Raw genomic sequence first — 25,794 nt, forward strand, 5'->3', positions numbered from 1 at the left:
GTATCAGTATCTACAAGCATAGCCGGCACTGTAATTCTCCAACAGTTTGACTTCACTTGCAATGGCACATTCCTCTATTGTATCCTGAGACAGACAGATGCCAACAACTAACATGCTTAGATCCCCAAAAGTGAAAAAAAAGTGCCTAAGGGACTCTCGAGTATAATCATTATTTAATGCATAGCCCCTTGATCATTTTTTTTGTGTCAAGATTTCCGTATGCGTAATGGAACTTAAATGCTTTGCAAAGTGCTAGAACTTATTTTTTGTTAAAAGGTAATCAGATGCGCACACCCGACTCTGCAAGAGAAATATGAGAACCTGTTAGTAACTAGGGGTGAAGGCATATTTATCACTTCTGTTAATTAACACACTAATGGGATGTTCTTTGTAAATTTTGGTGTCCATGTTCTAAACATCCCAATCAACATCCCATACAAGCACATATTAATGGTATTTATAGAAATTCTAATTATAGATTTCAGTTGTTAAAAATGGGTTCTCAGTGAAGTAACTTATCTGGTATTAATGTTATTCTTCAAATTAGGCATCCAAGCAAGCATTTGATCCTTCCTCAGCATTCTCAGAACTTAATGCCTTGTTTCCATAGCTTTGGAATTTACATCATATATCAGTGGCAAACAAACCTGTATTTTCAAGAAGACGTGTGCAACAGCTCGCACTTCTTAGTGAAACTGCACTAAAGCTACTACCATCAAGCACAACCTTAAATACTCACAAACCCTCCAACCAATATATAGTGGGTGCGTGGATCCACAATTTAGAGTGATCCAAAGCTTATAATGGGGCACACTTCCCCAGTTCTTTATTCATTTCTACATATATTGAGTATTCACATGGGGGTGCCATGCTTGAAAGCATCTTGGTCTCAGTGTTGGACTGCATGCAGCACTATGATATGTGGTAGACACAACTCCTGGAAGTTTGGGGATTATCTTGGGTGGCTCAAAGCTTATTGTGGGGTCCACACCCTATTTTGTCCCAACTGGGCATTGTGTTATTTGTTACACTGCCCCTTAGTCTCTGCATTTAGAATGGTCAGGCTTTGTTGTCCGTTATTATTGCATTTATAGGTTGTTCTTATGTAGACTCCTGCTTAAACTCGTTTCCCTCAGAAAAGGAAGTCTCTCCTCTGGGCTTGTTGCCTGACATTCTGAATTGCAGCCTGGAAGGCCTGACATTTATTTATTTATTTTTGCCTCACTTCAACCATACACTCTCTTTACCTTAGATTCAACCTTCCTTTAATCCTCCTCCTACAGCTACGTATTTGATCTTTTGCATTTGCTAGCTGTTTGCTATTCAAGCTGCATTAGCAATAAAGTTGAAGATAAGATCAATGTACTTGAAATGGTGAACTGGATCCAAGTTTAGCTGCCTGGATAGATATATACAGTACAGTATAATGTGTGTTGTAGGAAAGAACATACCGTTGTTCATTAGGTGTTACTGGCATGAATGTGTTATGCTTGTGAAGTGTCTTGTGCTCCAATGAAGCACTTAACTAAAAACAACATTTCAGTAACTTTTACAAGACACAGTTCTGGAAGTGTGAGTGACAACACAAAGCACCCTCGGTCTTGTACTTCTTTCCTGCTGGTGCTGTCCTAAGCAAGTCACTTCTCCTTGCTGCATGGCAGAGTTAAGATTTATATAAACCATAACAACACACAAAAATAATTTAAGTGCTGCAGATCTATAACCAATTTCCTTGCCCAAAATCACATTCAGCATTATTATTCACATATGGTAAGATGTTTTTGTCCTTGCTTTTACTCCAGCACAGAGGACAATTCAGAGAGGCAAACTACAATCTGACTGAAGCTGCCAAAGCAAATGTTAGCGATACTGTTCTAAATCTTGCATGTTTAACAGAACAAAACCACCACAGAAGATGGTAAAGAGAAGAAATGCATGGATCTCATCTCAAGAAGAAAAAGTATAACTATCAATGGATCAAGAAATAACTGCCAGCTCTCTGGGGTGACAGCGGGTCTGCAATAGCTCAGAAGCAGCCACCACTCTCTTCCCAAGTGGTAGTAAATGAATGTAATAACCTTTTCCACCAGACATATTTAGAGGTATGACTGACTTGCAGAAGCAGTCCCACGTCAAAGAACTGGAGTGCAAAACTGCCATTATGACTGACAGCTCAGAACAACAAACAAGTTAATGAACAGCTATAACCACACTAAGGCCGTTCAGAGAAAATTTTACTCAGCAGAGTGAGCTACGCCTGCTTTCAAAAAAGGGGGGAGGGCAAGCAACTTACAGTATTCCTTAAGAAATTATATTCTATTTTTAAAACTATTATAAGAATAGGAATCAGAAACAAATGGAATATGAATGCACTGATGTATATTTGAGGCTTCACATTCTTAATTCCTCGTGCAAATACTTCTAATCTATGCAACCAGGATTTTTCCAAATGACATAGGGTAGTTCAATCCACAGAGCACAAAACTTGACAGCACCTCTGTCAAATCAAGTGCCCTCAGTCTTGTGGTTGATGGTAAATGGAGCCAAGTGAAATGGCAATGCTACAAATTTTAAAATGTAATACGGTGGAACCTCAGGTTATGGACAGGATCCGTTCCAGAGACCCGTCCATAACACGGAACTGACGCAAGCTGAAGTGCTGCGTCTGCGCACGTGCACAGCGCGATTTAGCACTTCTGCGCATGCGCGAGTGGCGAATCCCAGAAGTAACCCATTCCGGTACTTCCGGGTTGCTTCAGGACGCAACACGAAAACACATAACCTGAAGTGGACGCACCATGAGGTATGACTGTATAATCCCAGTGGAGCAGAGAGAAGATTAATCTAGTCCAGCATCATGCTTCCCATAGTGACCAGCTAAATGCCTCCAAAATACCAACAAGCAGGGCAAGAAAGGCAGGAACAGATGTATACCACCTCAACATGGAGGCTACCCAGAGATTTTCATGCTTGCACAGGGATATAAACATGGTTTCCCACTACAGCAGGCATAGGCAAACTCGGCCCTCTAGATGTTTTGGGACTACAGCTCCCATCATCCCTGACCACTGGTCCTGTTAGCTAGGGATGATGGGAGTTGTAGTCCCAAAACATCTGGAGAGCCAAGTTTGCCTATGCCTGCACTACGGCATACCTGTTTTCATGATGTCTGTGAGCCAACCAGAATTTAGAGGGTAAGTACACATTTGGCTATTGAGACGCGGGTGGCGCTGTGGTAAAACCTCAGTGTCTATGGCTTGCCAATCACATGGTCGGCGGTTCGAATCTCCACGGCGGGGTGAGCTCCCTTCTTTCGGTCCCAGCTCCTGCCCACCTAGCAGTTCGAAAGCACCCTTAAGTGCAAGTAGATACCGTATTTTTCGCCCTATAGGATGCACCGTCCCATAAGGCACACCTAGTTTTTTGGGGGGAAATAAAGGGGGGGAAATTCATTTTCCCCGCAGGCGCGGGGCTGGGGCGGGGGAAGCCCGAGCTTCCCCCGACCCCAGCCTCCAGAACAGGCAACTCTCCGCAAGCCGCGGGAGCCCGGCGCCAGCTGCTCAGCGTGCGACTGCTCAGCGCGCCGGGGCTTCAGGGTGCAGGCAGCTCTGCGCAAGCTCCCAAGGCTTGTGGATAGCTTCCTGAAGCCTGGAGAGGGAGAGGGGTCAGTGCACACCGACCCCTCTCGCTCTCCAGGCTTCAGCGAAAGCCTGCATTCGCCCCATAGGACGCACACACATTTCCCCTTCATTTTTGGAGGGGAAAAGGTGCGTCTTATAGGGAGAAAAATACGGTAAATAGGTACCGCTTTACAGCGGGAAGGTAAACGGCGTTTCTGTGTGCTGCGCTGGTGCTGGCTCACCAGAGCAGCTTCGTCACGCTGGCCACGTGACCCGTAAGTGTCTCCGGACAGCGCTGGCCCCCGGCCTCTTAAGTGAGATGGGCGCACAACCCTAGAGTCGGACACGACTGGCCCGTACGGGCAGGGGTACCTTTACCTTTACCTTTACACATTTGGCTGCCTCTAATATGCCAGCAAATTAAAGTTCGATCAAACCTCGAATAAAATAATTGAACTGGAGTAACCAAAGTGATGAGGGAAGGGATAAGCATAGGGCTCTTTCCCACAGCACCAGATCATTGTTTGACATTGCAATAAGTCAAGAATTCAGGTTCAATTGTACTAAACAAATCATTAAATAAACTAGAAGTCTCTCAATAAATACAATGGCTATTCCTATCATTCAAGCCACCTTTTATTTAATATTTAATAAAATAAGGAAAATTTAATAATTTCCCTAATTTTCATTTTAGACATGTAAATTCAAGCGATATTTCTAAAAGCGGCAACCATTCTATACATGCTGATGTTTGTTTCCTTCAAAAATGTTGCTCAAGAACAATACCAAAGGAGGAACTGTGTGAGGAGAATACTAATTTATGGTTGCATGAAGTACATGAATAACACATTTGCAAATCAGCTGGTACTGTCAAATAAGAAAGACAAAACATCTCCACTTTACCATACTGTCAAATTTCCTTAAGTGCTCTTTTACATGAAAACATGCTAAACTGTGAAGCAAAAAAAAAATTAAACTGCAAATTTATTTCAATACCTACTTTTTATGATATCTAACAGTGCCAACTTTAAAGCAGTCATATTCATTTAACTTTTCTATTACTGTCTTGGGTCGTTGTGTGTGTTTTTTTCTTTGCTTTTGGTTCACAAGTAAAACTGGAAAGGAAATTTCTTAAGAATTAGACATTAGTCTGAAAATCCTATCAGTGATTAAGGAATAAAATGCCACTCTAAACTGGACAGGGGAGAATTATTTAGCAGGGAATAAAAACACTTCAGTGGCTGTCACCACTTGATTTCACCATCTTCTGATGTCTTATATACTTCGCTTTAGCTAATTCAGGCAAGAAAGGCATGACATGCCGAACAGGCTTTGTCAGTAATCCTCTCACTTGAGAAATGCCCTCTCAAAGCTCAGTGCCACAGTACTGTTTCATATATGAAGCTTCATATATGCTATTCTGTAGCTGTGGAGAATGGTCAAGGACTGCAGGCAGAATCAGGAATTTGAATATATTTTCAACAAACTGTGCTGCAATTTCTTTCTGACTTCATTCATTTCTTGAACAAGGCTATGTTGCCCATAGTTGTTTTTGTTATTAGCTCTAGTGCTTTATTATGAAGTCATTACATATCCCAAAGTGGGTCACATTTCTCTTAGTGTGGAAATCAATCAACACTCTGCAAAATTGACAGTTTGTTTGCTTCACCATCTCATTGTATCCCCTCTTTCCTACAGCTATGCAAACACACTAACCAGAACTACACCATGGTTTGACTTACATTAAAAACTAACAAACCACAAACGAACTAATGTTTCTTCTTGGTTTACCATTCATGGTTTATTTGGGGGAGACAAACCATGAGCCAAATTTGTTTTGATAATTGAGGGAACTGCCATACTAAATGATGCATCAATAAGTGATAAGAAAGTGAGAGTGAACTATGACTGTCAAGTGATTTCCACATTCCAACAGGATGATAAACGTCCAACAGCACACACTGAAGAGGGTGAGAAAACCTGACAGAGAAGTTAAGCAGCTCCCAGATACCAAATGAACAGTCCAGCCAGTTCACACATTTCCTTTCAGAACACACAGCTCTGCCAAGAAGAGCAATGAAATCTTGCTGAAGAGCTCTTCCAATCAAGAGCAATGTATACACAATCCACGTTCAGTTTTAAGAACAGCCCACAATATAGACAGAAAAAGACCGTTCAAATTAGCAGCCTGCAGTTCAGGTGAAGACCTTTGTTGCAGTAATGACAAATGTTTCAATACCAAGCTAAGATTGCACACAGTACTCAGGGTGAAAGTATCAAGACAACCAAATTCAAGCAGTGTTATTCAGTTCAATGTCATATCCTGTCTTGTGCATCCTTCAGAGATCTCTCCTTAACATTCTCCTCAGAATCTACAAGAAATACCGGTACATACATTTATTTGTACACTGCACTGCTACAAAGTTGCTGAATTTCTGCAGTTTGGAGATCATGCTTAGATCATTTTTGCCTGACCTTACTGTTTCGTTATCAATGTTTTAAATATATTTGGAGTTTCTTAAAAAGCAGGAAGGAGCTCCCCTGGGCCTTTTATTTGCATGTTCCCTTCCCTTTCCTCCTCCCACATGACCAGAATGATAATTGGCATGGTTTAGTTTCACTTTTCATGAAGCCCCACTAGTTGTTACATAAAACAAACTCTGGTTAGTTTCTATATAAGCAAAAGTCAACCACAGGTTACGAAGCTGGTTTGTTAAATTAATCCCAGTATGTTTCGGAGTACAATTCCAAGTGTTGGTGCTGACCTTTAAACCCCTAAACGGCCTCGGCCCAGTATACCTGAAGGACCGTCTCCACCCCCATCGTTCTGCCCGGACGCTGAGGTCCATCGCCAAGGGCCTTCTGACGGTTCCCTCACTGTGAGAAGCAAAGTTACAGGGAACCAGGCAGAGGGCCTTCTCAATACTGGCTCCCGCCCTGTGGAATGCCCTCCCATCAGATGTCAAAGGAATAAACAATTATCTGACGTTCAGAAGACATCTGAAGGCAGCCCTGTATGGGGAAGTTTTTGTTGTTTTTTAAATGACTGATGTTTTAATGTATTTTTAATTTCCTGTTGGAAGCCGCCCACAGTGGCTGGGGAAACCCAGCCAGATGGGCAGGGTATAAGTAATAAATTGTTGTTGTTGTTGTCAGAGTTCATTTTAAACCACATCTATGGTTAGACAAGCCACATTTTGTGTCAAAATCTTTCCTCTGGCCACAAAGGAAGAGAAGGGAATGCATGCAAGCTTCTTTTCTGCATTTGCACATAGCACTAAATCATGGTTTAGAGTTACATGCAAACTGTAGTTTCTTGTAGTTTGCTTCAAGCCATTTTTCAAATGTAAAACAGTATGCAGCTTCCAGCATGCTTTGTATGCTTGCCACTCCTGCACACGTTAAGAAAATTGCTTTCACTGAACTGTCGAAGATTCTGGAAATGTCACTCTGTCAACTTTCTAATTACCAACTATTACAAATAGCAAAGACATTCTCCTGCACACTTTAAATCTTTCATAAGCTATGTTTATTTAGTGAGTTTAGCATCCATTTTACAAGTGCCCTACTCACTTTTACAGCATGTCATGAAACAAAATGTACATACATAAAGGAAAATTATTGTAGACAATTATATGTAAGGTTTACATTTCTTATTTACACAACAGGGCAAAAATCCAGTTCAATGCTGAACGTAACATTTTCCTAACCCACCACCAACACTGTGTTAACACTGCTGAGCATGCTATGCTTATGGCAGGGTTGTAACATTTAACTCATTAACTCAATTAAAAAACACTTTTAATCAGCTAAGGCATCCCCAATTAGCTGGGCAGCATACTTTTTTAAAGTGCTAGCACCATCTGAAAAGGCATTCTTCCTTCTCTCAACAGAGGGAAATCTCTCCTGATCATGCCTCCTAAGACACACACATGTACACCCCTATAATATATGCTTTGTTTCAATCACACATGATCAGCTGAAACTCTCATGATTAATAAATTACAATTCTTTCAGATTAATTGTGGTCCTATCCTAAGGTTAAAGGAATCCACAGTTTGAATGTTGTGTGCATCAGTATTCAGAAGAAGTCTGCAATGTAACTTTGGAATGATGCCATAGCCATCACCACACAGCAGTGTGAGTGTGAATACTAGACACTAGCTGTTGGCATTTGCTCAAGTGGCTTTATAATAAATGTCCAGCTGAAAAATTGATGATCTATTTAAATAATATAATGTGAGGATCCAGAGGGCAGGCAGAAAATTAAACTTTTAATATCCTGGAGCAGTTCTGATCCCATCTGCTTCTAACATGCTGTTTGCCAGTGCTCAGTGGTTACAAGTAGTCAATTTTGTATTGTATTTCCAAAGCAAGCAGGATGATACAATGACTCAGTACATAGCCTCCATATTTACGTGGACAATTAATACCTATTGTAATTTTTATATGAACACCCTGTGATTCCAATGAAAGACAGTATATTAATATTTCACATAAACAAATAAAAATAAATATTTAAGGAAACAGGTTCAGCTATCAGAAGAGTAGAGCTGCACTATAGCAAAACCCAACTATATTTTAAAAATCTTAATACAGAGCTACATACTGCAAACACAATGACCATTTATGTATTTATGAAAGTATCCATATACTGCCCTATCATGCAAAGCGACTAATGTTGGTGGGCATGAAAATGACATCTGCACTGTCAGAACACACAAGGAAAATTAAAGCTAGTTTCAACAGCTTTTGTACTGTGGAGGATATTGACTATTTAGGTGACTATAATACTTTGCTTCTTAATTCAATTCTTTCCATTGTTTTCCTTACAACAATGGTTAAACAAGTTCCAGGCAGTTTTTCTGCAGCACAAAGCAGGAGTTTGATTGCGATGTGAATGAGGAACTTGCCCCACTCACATAAGTGATAGCCATGAGAGAGGCCCCTCGAAGATTCTGAACTTTGCTCTGCATAGGTGCAGAACCTATAAATGACACCAAACAGAGGCCATGAAGAACATTAAGCCTACTGGGTGACCTTTGGTGAGAGAGTGGGAGGAAGGGTGAGATAAAAGTGAAATGAGTAAATAAATATCCAAGCAGCAATAAAAAGACTCTTTCCAATTAATCCCTATGCCTCAACACAGACCAGCTGTTTTAAATCTCAGCTAAAGCATCCATGACAGATGACCATCCAACCTCTGCTTGAAAACCTCCAAGGAAAGAGTCCACCACCTCTCATGGGAGCCTGTTCCACTGCCAAACTGCTTTTACTGTCAGAAAGTTTTTACGAATGTTTAGTCAGAATCTCCTTTCTTGTAACTTGAGGTTCAAGTCCTACCCTCCAGAGTAGGAGAAAACAAGCTTGCTCCCTCTTGCTTGTCTACTACAAGTTAGAAATCGCATGTTGCTGGCGCCATGTGGTGGAAAATGCTCCCAGCAGAGGTTCTAGATTCAGACTTTCTGAAATCTCTTGAAGATCTCTTTATGCTGACAGGCCTTTGCAGCTGTTGAGTGGTCAGTCGGTTTAGCGATTCTCGGTATTGTTTCTTTGGGTGTTTCACGTTTTATTGTGAAACACTACATAGACATTTTATGATATGATGTAGAAATATTTTTATAAATAACTGCCAGGAAACATCTAACTACACCCACACATTACCTGCTATCATTCTAAGTTGGTGCCAGCCTATTCATCCACTAACTAAGGCCTACCGGTCGATCGTGGGATGTCCGTGGTCAATCTTGCGACCCTCAGCTAAATACTCCCCCCACCCCACCCCCAAAAAGGTCAATATCTCTGGCTCCCTAAAAAAAGCTCAACAACTATGGTGGTCAATCCAATGGGTAGATCACTGAAGTTTTTACATAGCGGTAGTAGATGACAGTCTCTTGGAAGTTGGACAGCCTGAACTAAGTCATCAATATAATACAGAAGGAAAATTACAATGTGTGAAATAAGCCATCCTATTTTACATTCAAAGATCCAGGTAGCTTTTGATCACATAAATTGCAATGGGGAACACTGATGATGGCAAATGGCCATGGCTCAATAAAGACAACCTGTTGCAGAGGTCAGTATGGTTAAGCAGCTGCCAAAAGCTTGAGAGCTTGAAAGGGCCCATCATCAGGGGTTCTCATCTGGTATCCCCAGTGCCAATGAGTCTCTGACCATGGATCAGATCCAGGTAGCAGCTCATCTCCCTCCTATTCAGAAGAGTCGCTGCCTGCAAGTAAAACACATCTAGAGTACACAGGTGTTTGATGGCTACAAATGTTGGTACCGGCAAACCGGATTAAAAACAAAGGATTTTTGACCAGCAGTGTGGAGATTTCCCACAAGCCAGTGTTTTGATCAAGAGCAAAAATTTTACTTTAATGAAGAAAACAATGTTATTAATTTCTGCATTTAATTTAAAATTTAGTTAGACTTTCAAAGTCATAAACAGAGGAGACTGGGAGAAACAGACTGCTTGCTAACAAGGGCCTGATAGTTTCCCTAAGCAACAATCATGTTCAAGTGGAATGGATGGGGGGGGGGAGAAAAGAGAACAGACTCTGCTTGCTATCAAACAGAAGCTGACTACACTTCCTTTTCCAAAACTGAATACGATAGTGTAATTGATATGTGATCAAATAACCAATCAGAAAATTCTGGTAAGCGTTGCTTTGCTAGCTGATATGATTCACTCAGCTCGGTGCAGTAGCAAAATGACCAAGGAAAAAGCAGTCACAAATGTCTCTCCAGCAGGCTGCAAACTCACATAAGTCATGCTAAGCCATGGTTTGGCCTAATGTGGTATGAAAATGGTACAAATTCCAAAATAAGGAGTAAAAGGAAAGGAAAAGGTTTCCATTTGCAAAGAACTCACATATGAGGGAAAGTGTGTTTGGGGCTTGTGACTATGGGAGAACTTGGTAGAAATGCTCTGAGTCTGAAACAGTGAAGAGAGGGGAAATGTTTTTTTGTCTGAACACGACATTACTGACCTGCAATAAATCTGATAGGTATTAGAACAAAATACTTCTTTTATTTTCACTTGAAATTCATAATTTACAGGGAATTCCACTGCAACTAGATGTAACAGCAACTTCTTTAGATGGCCTTACCAAGATGATTAGACAAATTTATTAAGAAATGATCAATCAATGGATAATAACCACAAAAGGGTGTGTATATATATACTCTTTCTTCAGAAAACTATAGCCCAACGACCAGATGCTGAGGATAAATCACATGGGATCAATTATATACAGCACAAATGCATATTAGACAGTTTATAAATAATACATTATGATGGTCATTGCTAGAGACAGAATGCTGGCCTAGATGGATCTTTAGTCTGACCCTGAACACATTTCCTCAGGGTCTCTTGGGAAGAAAACAAAAGAAACCACCTCATGTATAACTAGCATACCATGTGGCCTGTTGAAGTGGGATAGACAGAAAAAGACAACAAGCTCAAAAGACTAGGGAACAGTTTAAACAAGTTTTAAAATCTCTTTAGCTTGTCTACACCACACAATAGTACAAGATAAATCTCAAGCAACAACTGCTGTCATACGAAGCACTTATTCATGGCACAAATGCTAGAACAGCTTTCTATTGAGATGTATGTGGTCACCACCAATCTCATTCCCAGCAACCTCTGGGATGCACAAAGGGCTTAGGGGTTGGATGGGGTTTTCTCCCTTTTGTGTGGGATATGGAGAAAGTAAGAAACAGTGGCAGTTTCTACTGGACTGGACTTCTGGTTCTTACTTGTTCAAAATCTGTTCTGGAGAAGAGAATTTGTGGGCTGCTGGGTTTCCCGCTTTCCAGTTTCATAGCAATGGTGGAGATGCAGTCTCATGCCTGATTCTGAATGCTCCATTTTATTTTTGAAAAATAAAATTTCTTGCCATTTTGACTTTGTAGAGAATGAAACACAAATAAGCAGTGTACTACCCAAGTGCACAGTATGTAGGAAACCTACTACCTTCTAATATTCTGAACAAAAAGGAAATGTGGACTTGGTAGTATTTTAAAAATTACATACTCCATTACAATTACAATGGTACCTCGGGTTACATATGCTTCAGGTTACAGACTCCGCTAACCCAGAAATAGTACCTCAGGTTAAGAACTTTGCTTCAGGATGAGAACAGAAATCGCACGGCAGTGGCGCAGCAGCAGCAGGAGTCCCCATTAGCTAAAGTGGTGCTTCAGGTTAAGAATAGTTTCAGGTTAAGAACGGACCTCCGGAACAAATTAAGTACATAACCTGAGGTACCACTGTATCTAGGTTTTCAATGCAATGGGTTTATGATTTTAACTCTTCAGTCCCCCCCACCTCAAATCCTAACTCCGCTATCACCACACAAAAGGCCTGCCAAGCTGTCTGCCCACACAAATTTAACTGACAGGATAGTTTTAATAACTGGCCTAAACTACTTACTGAGAAGGAATTGCTACTTGCCCTACTCACATGACAAACCCTGACTGACAAATTGTAGGGAAGGTTGTGTTGGGGCGCTTAGAGCTCTTGGAGACGCAAGTTAAAGGGAAGGGCAAAATCCTGAAGTGGTTTCTCTGCCCCATAACAGAAGATCCTGTCATGCCCCTGCAAAGTGATTTGAGAAGAATGAAAAACCAAAGCTGATTTCTTCTTGAGTTTCTCTGAACAAGGTTGGGGGTGGGGGCAGCTGCAACCTAATTACATGCAGCACCAGGCTGTCTGTACACAGCTACATGCAAGGTTCGCTGCACTTTCAGCTGTGGAACACATGACTGGTGATGCATTGGGGGGGAGTCAGGGAGTAAGCTTGGGGTGGAGGGATCCAGGTTCAAAACATTTAAAGAAGCATTGGGCTAAATGCAAAGTTGGTATAACAGAAACTTACAAGTATAATCCATAGGGCTAAAAACATCAGTAAAAAAATGCAAGCAGGGAAAACCAAAGCCCGTCAATTCTGGCATTAAGACAGAAGAATAAGCAAGGCCAAGGAGGATTTTGAGGAATAGCTATTTTAAAACCTTTAGAAACTGGACGATTGCCAGCTGCTTCAGTAATAGGGAGCAGCATGCATAATAAGTATCACATATATTGTTGGTGCAACAAGCACACATTCAAAGCCACTTTGCTATAAAAGAACCCAGAATATTGGTGTAACAATATTTGTCTTTTATTTTTCAAAATCAAAAGTTAACAAAATCTTCGCCTAGTATTCCAAAATAAAAGGTGACAGTAAATGTGGTACAGATCAGGGGGATCTAAATTGATTACTTATATTCAATCATACCTGTAGTTGGAAAGCAAGATGCTTTTAATCAAAGTTTCAAAATTTTGCTCATGAGTCACCAAGTTCTCCCAGCAACAACCCAGCTTTAACAGAACATTTTGTCCCAGATCTCCTATAGGTTCTATGAAACTTTGGGTGCTTTGAAACAAGAAGTAAAAAACCAAACAGAACTTGATTCTGAAGGGAAGAAAAGAAACACTGATCTCCCAACTTTCCATCACAAAATCACAGTACACTTACTTTTCTAAACACTGCACTTTAGGAGTCAAAATACCAGATCACACATATGTGTATGGATTTAAGATGTTATTCCTCTTCCCTCTCCTTTTCAACTCTGGTTAACAGTGTCTTTATTCTTGTGTAGACAGACTTTTATAAAACTGGTTGGTATTCAAGAACTGACTAGTCATGTATATTTAACCAGCAAGCCAAAAAAAATCCCTCTTCAGCTAACAACAGCTATTATTTCTTGGTAATTAAGCAGCTTTGTATTCTAGGAAGATAGCACCTATCTTGCATAAACTACAGAGGTCAGCTCTTCTAATGAGATGAGAGATTAGGACAGAACACTGCCATGCAAAAACAGCTGGGTATCTCGTGTACAAGAAATAAAACAAAACAAAAATCCCACAATTTTGCATACTTCCCCAGATCAGTATTATAGAAAATATTTAAGAACCAAGAGAAGGATATCTAAATAGTCAAAGAAAAAGACAAGTGGTGCCCTTACCACAGGCCGCTTGGCATAATGCAAAGATATATTGCCTTCAAAAAGAACATTACAAAGAGCCTTGTGATGCCCTAAAGACCAACAAATTTATTTTGACATAAGCTTTCTTAGGTCAGAAGCAACTTTGTCACACTTCTGGCAAAGTACACTGTAATCCTCCACAATCTGTATACCCTCACTGCATCAGGCTATCAGAAATATGCTGTAGTTAACAAACACACATAATTGTGTAGAAAAAATACATACAAATGCCAATGTATGTAAATAACATTCTAGGCATATCTGTGAAACATTCACAAAAGCAGAAGTTGTAGGTGTTAGAGTAAATGTTGATGAAAATGACCTGTTGTCTTCAAACTAAAAATACAGATATAAATAATTATTATTCAGAAGAAAAGAATACTATCTTTCATGTATGATCTGAGACCGTACTTATCCAATTATTTTTTTAAGTCTCATTTTTGTTTATAGTCACACAAAAACCTAACTTGGACATTCATATTTTCATTATACAATTTATTTTCTAAATAAATACCTATAACAGTTTCATATGCCGCAGGGAACACTGATAAAATTGAGAGAGTAGTTCCATGCAAACATAGAAGCAAATGCCCATTTTGTGCATGACTCTGTTAGTTTAGAACCACAGGAGAAAGTCTCAGCAAGCCTTTGCTTTGTGCACTTCTCCCACCTGGCTTTTTAAAAACATTATTTGAACTTTAAGCCAGCCTTTGCCAACCTTAAGACCCCATATGCTGTTGGAGGAAAATACCATTACCACCAGCCAGTATGGTAGCCAAACTACATCTGGGAATACAAGGTTAGGGAAGGTTGGTAAACTAATCAGTTTTTCAGTGGTTCAGATACATATAAACTCTGGTTAAAAGCAAAAGTGGTCTCTTTCTTTTGAGCGAGTGAGGAGAGGAGAGGAGAGAGCCAACCTTGGGTTTTCCAAAGCTCATTCCATAGCATTAAGTCTGGAGTGGCCAAATTCTGTATCAGGAACACCATGTTCTGCAGTTCCCAGTATCCTCCCCAAAATTTTTGATCGGCCTAACAAACCCTGCTCTCTGCAGCTGTTTGGCCTGCAGGTAAATGAACGGAAAGGGGAGCACAAAGGAGAAAGTAGTACTTAATCTGTCACACTAAAGGTTTTTCACAGGGCACTGAATTAATGGGAAGTGCCAATAAAAGAATGAGAGCAAGTCATAAGAAAAGAAAGTATGAATAAAACTGAAGCTTTAGGCCAGGCATGTCCAAAGTCCGTTTCAGGGGCCTAATCTGGCCCACCGGTCGGTTTAATCCGGCTTCTGTGAATCTTGGGGTAAAATCCAAAAAAAAAAGCTCAACAACTTCAATCCTAAAAAAAAGGTCAACTTCATTCAAATCTGGCCCTCTTTGAAAAAAGTTTGGGCACCCCTGCCAAAATGGGAAGAAGAACTTGAATTCACTGTTAAGATGCAAATACCAGTGTCTTATCTGCAATGCATCACTCACAACAAAGGAAACCATTTGAAACACTGCTAGGAAACAATCACAAAGAATATTTAATCAGAATACCAGAATTAAGGAAAAATAAATTAAACTACATTAAAGCAGTCAAACAAACTACTTTCAGCAGTCACTAAAGAAGATGACTCAAAGACTAAAGCCTGTGTTGCTATTACATGGAACATCACTCATGCTAAACTAATTCTGATTGAAAAATTGTCAACAAAATACTGCAGAAATGTTGTGATTTTAGATTCAAACACAGCAAATTCCAATACAACACCACGCTACAGAGACGAATCTTCCAAATCAGTGCTAATCTTGCTGACATGATGCATAATTATCTGAAGAATTCTCTAGCAACCAGGAAACAAGCCACAGTAGTGAAGCAAATAATGCTCATGAAAAGCACTGACAATGGCAATGTACTACAGGATAAACTTCAGAGTATTGCAACACATGGAAGACCTGTAACAGTAGAAAGAAAGGAAAGTTCCTATTGCTATAGTTGGCATCCATATGTCTGAAGAGAGACAATGGAAGAGTGCGCCATCAAGGGTAAAGTCAAACAGTTGGGAGTTACAGTGCCTGCTGTGGCTCTAGAGACAATATAGGCTTGGGAGAGCATATCTTTGCTTGAGACTCTGTTCTGCCCAAAATCTTCCTGATGCAGTGCACATGGTGTTGTGGCATCGCTCCTGGTGGGTGTAAGTTGCCCATGACTCACTTACATAAAGCAGTATGCTCAACATGCAAGTCTGACAAACCCTCGTCTTGGTATTGGTTGCTAGCATCACATTCTCCCAGACCCTTTTGGAGAGGTGAGCCATTGCCATAGCTGCCTTACCAATACATTTCCCTAGCTCAGCATCAGTGGAAAGGTTGCTGGCTATGGTAGAGCACAGACGAAATTGTCTACCACCTCCGGCGTGTGGTCACCAAAGCTGATAACATGGAGTGCTGGCAAAGTCATGACCCAAGATGTCTTAATGTACTCCTGAAAAGTGGTCCAGTTTCCAGATTTTCCCCATGTTGGTTGCATCGTCCACCGTGAAGATCTCATTTGTGGATATATAAAGTAGGAAAACAGTGCTGGAAAATGTCAGTTTTATCCATATGACTGGGAGCACTCATCCCCAGTTCACTTAAGAGGTGGCTCCAGAAGACAAACCTAGTTATGTTTCTTTCTACTGTGTTGGGACATACAGATCAGTCAGAAATGCCTTAAATAAATTTGTTGAACTGCTGAAGCCTAGCAATACCTTTATTTTTTTAAAGGAAAAGTCATTATCAGCTAGAGGGTAAAGAATAGACACAGGATCTGACGTTAACTCAGTATTTGCAGAATCTCCATTTGGCATTCCATGGTAAAGACAGAATTATTTCTGTCCTTGCACTGACACACTTCATGCTTAAAGCTTTGGGCTCAGAGCCATAGCATCAAAAGGCTTCAAACACTTTCCTTTTTTCCCTGAAGTGGAAGTGAAAAATCACAAAATTTAGGAAATTGAGATCCTGATTTGCCTTTCCTGTAAATCTATTTATGAATGATATAATCAGTGGTGGCTGTCAGATTCACAAAACCATGGCTATAGAAACATGAATGGAACTGCTGGAACATCAGGAGGACCAGGCTCTATGATGCATAAATCAGTGTCAACAATCATGTTCTGGGAGCAAGTGCCAAAAATTAAGTATCATCTAATTAAGAATGCTAAACCGTGGTTTACCATTATGTGCAAATGCAGCCATGGCTGGCCTTAGGCATCTTTCAGTCTCCATGATCCTCACCTATAAAATACAAAATTTTAATTGACTGCCTTTGAGCCTTTGTTGAGCTCTGCTAGTCATGTTGCGTAGTGTGATTTGATGCTAGAATCCCCTTATTTGAGGTAATTCTAGATTAATGTTTTCAAATAACCTATCATCACAAAAGGATCTAGTGATTTTGTATAATTTAATTTTGGGGAAGGTTCATCATATGTGGTAGAAGTAGAAAATAATAATATTTTGAGTGTTACCCCCAGCATTGAGAGCTATTATTCTAAGCAGTCAGTCCGGAGTCAAATATCAATTACACATTATTTTATAATTATTGTCCCTTAGGTTTTGACAGATTCCTCAGGCTTCACCTTTTATAAATATGCAATACATTTAAATGATTATTTAATTTCTGTTACACTTTGCCATTGTCAGTGAATTATCTTGAAATGTTGCTATGTTTTATTATGTGCAGTTTTCTGATGTGATGAGCCACTTTCAGCACTGTTTACCATGTTAATGGAACATTCAAATAAAAATGACAATCTGATATATGAGGAAATCATTTCCCGCCACCCACAAGCTTTTAAAAAAACACTATCACAACTGTCATCAACATTTAATAGTAGACTATAAATTTTGACAAATTCTTTAAATTAATCTGAAAAAGGAAATACTTAGGAAGGATGATGATGTTGGGTAACTTAGAGGTGTGGGCAGGTTTTTCAGTTCTGAGTTGAATAGACACTATGCACTGTATGAATTGAATTATGGTTCTCCTTGAACCATAGGTAGATCACACAAGGCTGAAGTCTGCCCATCCCTAATGTATGATGAAATACTTGCCAGGGACAGAGGGACAATGTTTTCTACTTTTGAAGACACATGCAGGGACTCATGTCATCTCTTCTATAGGTCATTCTCATAAATTCTGTGTGGGAAAGGTGGGATAGTTTTCTACTTGCACTGTTGAAAGGGGAGAAAATTCTGCATGCGCTCAGAGAAAATTTTACTACTTAGCGTATAATGGAGATAATTATTGGCTATGAAGCCTGGTCACAACTTGGCAACTTAAAAGCATGACTTAAACAGCAGAAGCATGACTGAAAAATATTTCAGCAGTGCACATGCTTAAATAAGTCTATAAAAGTATATGCCTGTGCTAATTTGCGCAGAAGTGAGCCACACTGGGCTCAACAGAGCTTACTCCCAGGTGAATGCATACAAAATGGTATCCTTCAAACTGTTTGCCTTTTCTCCCTATATCGAGTTTGGGCCCATGGATAGATTCTGAAATTTAGATTTGTGTGATATCAAACCAAAGCGACATCATTTGACACTGCCAATCACCAGAGGCTGCGCTCAACAACTTTGGCTGGGTGCTCCCCTCTAAAAAAAGGTCAACAAATTCCGGCACCTCTTTTTCTAGAAAAAAAATGAATACACCACTCAATTGTAAATACAATTGTATACAAAGCAAATAAGCCTTTAAAGAGAAAAAGAGTGTATAGCAAGTTATCACCAAATGAATATTTAGGGGGAAGGGAAATAATGCATACTGAGTAACATACTGTGCTTGGTTCTCCAGTTGTACAGCTAGGGAGAGGAAGGTGCTCCAGAAGGTCATAACCACAGCCCAAAGGATTATTGGTCATCCTCTCCCATCTTTGGAAGAACTGTACGGTTCCCGTTGTCTTAGGAAAGCAAATAACATCCTGCAGGATTCATCTGACCCGGGACACTGTCTGTTTGCACTACTGCCTTCTGGCAGAAGATATAGAAACATCAAGTCAAAGACAAATAGACTGAAAAACAGTTTCTATCCAAGAGCTGTGGCCCTTTTGAATGCTGTAACTCGTTAGTGTGACCTGGGAGTTTGATGGGTGTGGTGTGGGTGTGGCTGGAATGTGGTTTGTTTGGTTGTTGTTGTTGTCTTGCTTTTGTTGTTTTAAGGGATGGCATCCAATTTCGTTGCACTTTGTGCAATGTTGCACTTGTGTAATGACAATAAAGAATCTATCTATCTAACTGGCAAGCCCTAGAGCGGAATGCCCACACAGATAAACTCTGACATGTAAATGGGACATTCTATGGCATCATAATGGCATTAGGTGATTGACATCTGTCAAAGTTCAAAGAAAGTTGCTGTAACAGCTGACATTGACAGATATAGTAATCACCTTTGGTGCTAAAAGTGTATCTTTAATCAGTTAATTAGCAATGAGAACACACTTTCAAAGAAGCTCCCTGTAACCACTGGGTTATAGAAAAGATAGGTGCCAAATGGCTTCTGGGACCTGGGTTGTGGGCACCAAAACAGAATGTCTAGTCACCACTGGGGTGTGTGTCGGCAACACTTTTTATTTATTATTTTGAAACGCATGAACTAATACGCAATTTACGTAAGTGACACATTGTTAATATCACATTTTTAGCAGCAACTGTTAATACATGTTTAATTGGGTGTCGCAATAAAAAATTGTACCATACTTCAGTTTTCAAAACACCCTACTCTTTATTGTTAAGCTCCTTAAAATATTGTCTATCCTTAATATACACTTTGAGGCTTCAAAGCCCATACATTTAAGTAACCCTCAAGTGTCAGCCAGGCACAAAAATGGCACCCAGAATTTTTGAAGTGCTCACAAATGGAGAATCTTTAGATGCAAAATGTGCCTGGCGCCCTGCTGATTTTGAACCCTGATCGGGGAAACGTAACCTTGGGCCCATTGGCCTGTCTTGGCCCTGCCATGATTCCCCATTTGGCCTGCAAGGCCTTTTTGGGAAAGGCACTTCCCTCAAGACAACTAACGCCATACAGGTAAGGACAGGGCTTGTCAAAAGCCTATTTTCTGTAGCTCCCAAAGCACTTGACAACCAGCTGGTTGTCATGAGCCTTTGAAGCACTGCACAAAGCAGGAACTCAGAGTGCATGAGAGAGTTCTCAGTGAAGGAAGGGAAAGCAAGGCTGCTTGGGTTCAGGTGCACCAGGAAACTCCCTGAAAACCTATTTCACACTGCATATTTAGTTATAAGACTAACCTATTCCACATTTCCACATATGTAATGACTTTAAGGTGGGTAACGAAGTCATATGGCCGCAAAAAAAGATTTAAAAGATTAAGAAATACCTGTATGGGGGACTAGGAGGTCAAAATTGATTATTTCGTCTGTCCGGATATCGTGGTATCTTTGTTACCTATTCTCTCGTACTTCAGGATTTTGTTGTGTATTGTAGTTGCTCACTCTATTTTAAACTATTTCTGATTTTATAGACTTTCCACAGCCTCTGGTTAGTACAATAAACTTATGAACTAAAAAAAGGGGTAAAATAAGATGTTTCACACACAAAATAAAATTGTAGTGACAATTCATTTTGGGCTGAGCCAGACTTATCTTCAATTGGAGGATAAAATATGTTGTGTTAACATGACTATCTCCTTTCAGCTAAAAGGCCCCCACTAATTAAACCACTGATGAAAAAACAGTAATCACTATATTATATACTGAAGAACAACACAGAAACTAGCCTTAGAAAAGGTGGTGTGTGGAATCAATCAAACCCCATCATTGGAAAATACAGTATTCATGAGAAAATGAAAAAACCAAAGGAGCCAAATACATCTCCCACAGCCTAGGTACCACCACCAAAACAAGCCCCACCCTGTCCCACTAAATCACCAAGACAGTAGTGAAACAAAGAACACGCCCTCATCTAAATAGAACAGGCTACAGTAAGTCTCTCGGAGAAAACCAAAGTACAAACTATTAAGCGTTCTAAAAGGGAGCAAACTGGGTTCTGAAACAAACCAGGAGACTGAATGAATAATAGTAATATATTCTGAGTAACCAGCCTCAGGTAAAACCTTGATGGCAATATTGTAAACCATTTGTGATTTCCAAGGTGTCTTCAAAGTTGGTCCCACATAGTCTCAAATATATTAGCTCACAGTTTGGTCACAACTGCTCTGAATATGGAGAAAACTGATTGCAGTTACAACATTAACTGCTATATAAACCAAAGACCACCACAGTGACCCCAATACAAAGAAGGAAAACAGATTAGAAGAAAATTATTTATAATAAATCTATACTTACTACATAAACAAATCTAACTGCTTATTTTATTACAGTTGCATTTCACCCTTCCCTGAAGGAGCTCTGACCACTACACATATGGATTATCCATTTTATCCACACAGCTCTTGAGATTGTGACTGACAAGGTCACCAAATAAGCTTCGTGGCTCAGCCAGGATTTGAAATGGAATCTTTCTGGTCCAAAACTGTAGCCATTAAACTCTCAGTTGGCTCAAATAAGAACTTGGGAGACAAAACACATTAGCTTGGAACCTCTGCTATTAAAGTAACAGGGGGAGTTTTAGTCAAAAACCCTACATGCCCTTGCACCACATTGTACATCATTTCCAAAGGTCCACCAATCCCCTGGAACAGATTTTCAAGGGACAGCAAAGGGAAGGGGGAAGCTAGAAATCCCTTTCCCGTTAATGTTAAGTCTGGTCCATTCATAGAAGGAAAGTTAGGAACTAAGTTACTGAGTATTAACTCAAAATTCACAATTTAGTGTTAAGGAGTATTAGATACAAGGACAAAAGAGCTTGGGCTGACTAGAAACATCTAACTATGATGAAAGACAGGTAAATTATATATAAAATTTAAATAATCTTATGCAATGTTCAAAATTAGCTGGGCGCCAGTCACATTTTGCAACTGGCAACCAGCCTTTTATGACTGGATGGAGATATCTGGGCGCCAACTTTTTGTGCTTAGCATCTCCACCTGCTTGGTTGCAGTCAGTTGGTCGGGCACTGTGTGCTGCCCTGCAAAACACCTGTTTTGCCCAGCAGCAAAAGATGCATCTTAAAAAAAAAAATGCTGCCAGGTGAATCACCTGGTCTGGTACCATGGCGGGGGGGGGGCACCTGGACATGGCTCCTCTCTTTCCTATCCCAGTTTCTAACACAATGCTAGAGGTGAAAGTGCAACCTGGCAAGGCAAATGGATCACTTGAGAACTCCTTACCTCCACACTTGCACTGCATCTTCTGGGGGAAAGGGAATGAAATTTATTTGAAGAGATATTTAGCTCAGAGAGTTAAAGGAATTAATTTAAGAGATACTTAACTTAAACTCACTTGCATTTTTTAAATTTCAACAGCATATGTCACACTAAGAAATAAATCCTACATCATGTCAAGTCTTCACCATGAAAACTGGTTATGCTTTACTACTGGTTTCTGTAACACCTAATCAATTGATCTAAAACTCAACAGAAAACAATTTTCCCACAACCCCAGCATTCCATTCAACCCTATTTTCTCTTACAGCTACCTCATGCATATTCCCTCGTTCATCCCCACAATGCAATACAACCCTTCTTTGCTCACAACACTCCCTTGCTTCTTAATCCAGAAACTGAATCTATATTTAAACTCACCATTTCATGATCCCTACCCTAAACTTCAGAATGCCAATTCCCTGCAGGATTTCCCTTTTCTGCCTTTTATCATACAGTATTCTGAAATTAAGAACAGAGCAACTCACATACAAAGAAGGTAAAGTATCTGTCATGGGAATAAAGCACTCCAAGGCTGCACTCATACCAGCATTCATAATTATTGCAGGAAATCGTGTGTGTATGTGGTAGGTAAAGTATATGAGAAATGATCAAATTGGGTATTCACTTACATAGGAAAGCCACCTTCAACCATACAACTGGTGGAATTAATGGTTGAGTTTAAGGATTAACTGCTTAGATCCAGGTTTAATATTCAAGTAGTTATTATTTAGGAGACACTTAGTATTTAAGAGTAATCACACAGTCTTAACAAATTTAGTCCTAGAAAGCCATATTTTGTTACCTTTTAAGGTGGCACAAGGCTCTTTGCTGTATTTGCTGCAACAAATGAACCCAAATATCCTCTTGGGATTTTCTATTTTTTTAAAAAAAAACCACCTGATTTTAAAATCTGTAATCACCAACTGCTTTTGATCCGGCTAGACATCATTGTAAAGCTAGACATCATTGTAAAGCCGCTTTGTGGAATCCACATCATTGTAAATGATAGCATGACAGTCCTGACCCAGACTCGTACATAATCTTAACAAACACAAGCCTTCCACAGTCCAAACTCTCACTCCCAGCAAAAGTGTATCACAATTCAGGAAGTTACAGTACCTTCTATGAATGTTTCAAAAAAAAAAAAAAAGGAGACTAGGGAGGGAAAAAACCTTCCTTACTTTTCCCCTCCTCTCAAGCATGGCAAATATATCTCCAACATATCCAGAGTGTGTCCAGTCTAAATGCTATTGTGGGAATCTCCAAAACGTTACCTACATCTACACAAAGAGAAAGCCTGTTACCTCACTCCAAAAGTTGAGGTCATCTCCAGGGGGTTCTGCCTTCTCATAACATCACGAAAGAACCTACTACTTGCACAAAAAGCTCTGCTCCAAGAATGATGGATTCACTTCATGCTCTTCTCGTCCTTCCAGAAACATAGCTGAAAGGCTAGGATCATACTACCACACACACAAAAATGGGTGCTGTAAATCCTCTCCACTCCACCACACATTCCAGAATGGAGAGGAGACTCCTTCAAGCCACTCCCTCCACCCTCCTGAGATTTCCTTGAAAGCTTTCTTCCTTTCCAGCCACCTAAATCCCTCCCTCCCCCTGCTCACAAGAAGGCTCTCATTCATTTAAGACTGACTCAAGTGAAGCAAATTACTCCCACCCATGCAAAATGCTTTTATAAAAATATTTATATACCACAAACTTAAATAGAAGGCATGGCATAGTATCATCAGAACTCTACAAGCTTTGCTTTCGCATGCCTTATCTCTTTGCCAGGGGGCTAAGATTCAACTGCAGACATTCTAAAGCAACTGGCTTGTCTTCTGAACAATTAACTTCAGTTCCAGTTGTGTGCAATTACCCTGGTACTAGGGCAGACAATGCAATGGCTGGGGACAAGATTAAGCTGCTATTGCAACCGCACTGTCAACAAACCCATAATAATTAATAACCCACTTTGGCAGGCGGAAAAGAATAGACAAAAAGGCTCTCTATCTTATACACTGCACCTTCTTTCACTACACACGCAAGGTCACACCTACTCCATGTACGAGAGAGCCACGCACACCCTTGTGCACGCTGTTATCTGCAGATCCTTTCTGGCATGTTTATCTGTCGGGCACGTTTTTATGTCTCGCCTTTCTCCCGTCGTGGAACTCAAGAAACCTGCGGTGAGGATCCCCCACCCACCCGCTTGGCGCAGAAACAAGCCGTGTAAAGCAGCGAGGGAGAGAGAGGATTAAGCCCATCTTTCGCTGATCAGACTAACAAGGGCTGTAATGCGAGCTGAAAAGCGCAACCAGTCCCGCGTTAAGCGATCCTTTTGCAGAAGCCGCAGGCGCGTGGAAGGGCAGCTATAATAATAATAATAATAATTAATAATAATAATAATAATACATTTATTATTTGTTCCCCAGCCACTCTGGGCGGCTTCCACAAAGACCAACAATACACTAAGATATCACACATTAAAAACTTCCCTGAACAGGGCTGCCCCTATTGTTTCCTACAGTTCCTGGGGTCTGGGGGCAGTAATAATAATAATAATCTTTAGAGCCTTTAAAACACAACCCCCCAACCCACCCCCCACTTGCAGGCCAGGCAGAGGACGGGGTGGAGGGCCACCCCACCCCCACCACCAGGCCGCCCCCCTGACCCCGACCCGCCCCTCACTCACGCTCGAAGTCGGAGTCCGAATCTTCGTCCCTGCGCTCTTCCTCGCCGTTGGACTCTGTCTGCATGGGCTCGGCGCCGAAGTTGACCCCTTTTCCCCTGGCCCCCACGCCAGCCTGAAGCTCCCTCTGCTGCTGGTCGCGGGTTTCCCTCAGGCGGCCGAAGTACTCGGCGGCGAAGGCCAGCAGGTCCGGCGGCCGGTGCCGCAGCACCTCCACCGTGTAGCCCTGCAGCAGCTCCGTCAGACCCGGCGGGATCTCGATGCTCATCTTGTAGCCGAGGCGCGCGGGAGACTCAACGGACGGGCCCGGGAGAGACAGAGAGAGACACGTCAGAGAGAGAGCGGGAGTCCCTGCTCGCCGCCGCCGCCGCTACAACTACTGTGGCGGTTGGTCGTGGTCGCCGCCGCCGCCGCCCACCTCTATCTATCTCTCCCCCTCAGCTTTCTACGCGGGCCTGGAGCCGGAGGTAGGGGGTGGCCGCCGCCGCTTTCTCCGCCTCCACGTCCTGCCTCCTCCTCCTCCTCGAGCCCTCCGTCAGCCCTGAGGGAACCGCCGCGCTCGCGCCGCTGCCGCCGCCGCTCTCTGACACGCGAGAGAGAGAAAGGAACGGAGCGGCGGGGTAGTCGGGGGAAGGAGGGGCCGGAACGGAAGCGCGAGGCGAGCTGCGCATGCCCAGCAGGAAGCGGCGGAGAGCGCCACAGAGAAAGAGAGAGAAGCAAGGGAGGGCGGGGAGTGGGCGGGAACACGCTTCATGCGTCACAATAACGGACAAGAGGCGCTCGAGGGATAGATTAGGTGGATAGATAGAAAGCTGTCCCCCCACACCTCCGCCCGAGGTGGGCGGGGTGGGAGAAAAACGAATGGGGCGCGTGCATAGAAGGGGGCGGGGACTAAGGTTCGTCCTCGCGCTCTCCCCTCTCCATGTTTGGCATGAGTGCTTGGAGGGGGGGGGGCGAAATGGGCGCGAATTCGCCATTCCCTCACATTGACTTTTTTTCTTTTTTTGACTGAGAGAAATATAATGCTGAAAGTTTCTCTCCCATCTGGGTTTCGTGAGGAAAACATGCCTCTGAATGCCGGCTGCTGGCGCCCACGCAGGTGTGGAGCAGTGGCATGGCAAGGTCAGGTGCTACCCAG

At 41.4% G+C, this 25,794-nt stretch overlaps 1 protein-coding gene across 1 annotated transcript in view; it reads right to left on the bottom strand.

Moving 5' to 3' along the window:
- Positions 1-25,375, bottom strand: part of PRKAR2A (protein kinase cAMP-dependent type II regulatory subunit alpha) — an 83,854-nt gene extending 58,479 nt beyond the window's left edge. Inside the window, exon 1 of the mRNA XM_082210373.1 lies at positions 24,660-25,375. Within this exon, the coding sequence (XP_082066499.1) occupies positions 24,660-24,924 (265 nt within the window). The 5' untranslated portion in view covers positions 24,925-25,375. The remainder of the gene's footprint in view (positions 1-24,659) is intronic.
- Positions 25,376-25,794: the final 419 nt, after the last annotated feature.

The sequence above is a fragment of the Podarcis vaucheri genome (assembly GCF_965113315.1).
Source record: "Podarcis vaucheri genome assembly, chromosome: 2".
NCBI classification, from domain to species: Eukaryota; Metazoa; Chordata; class Lepidosauria; order Squamata; family Lacertidae; genus Podarcis; species Podarcis vaucheri.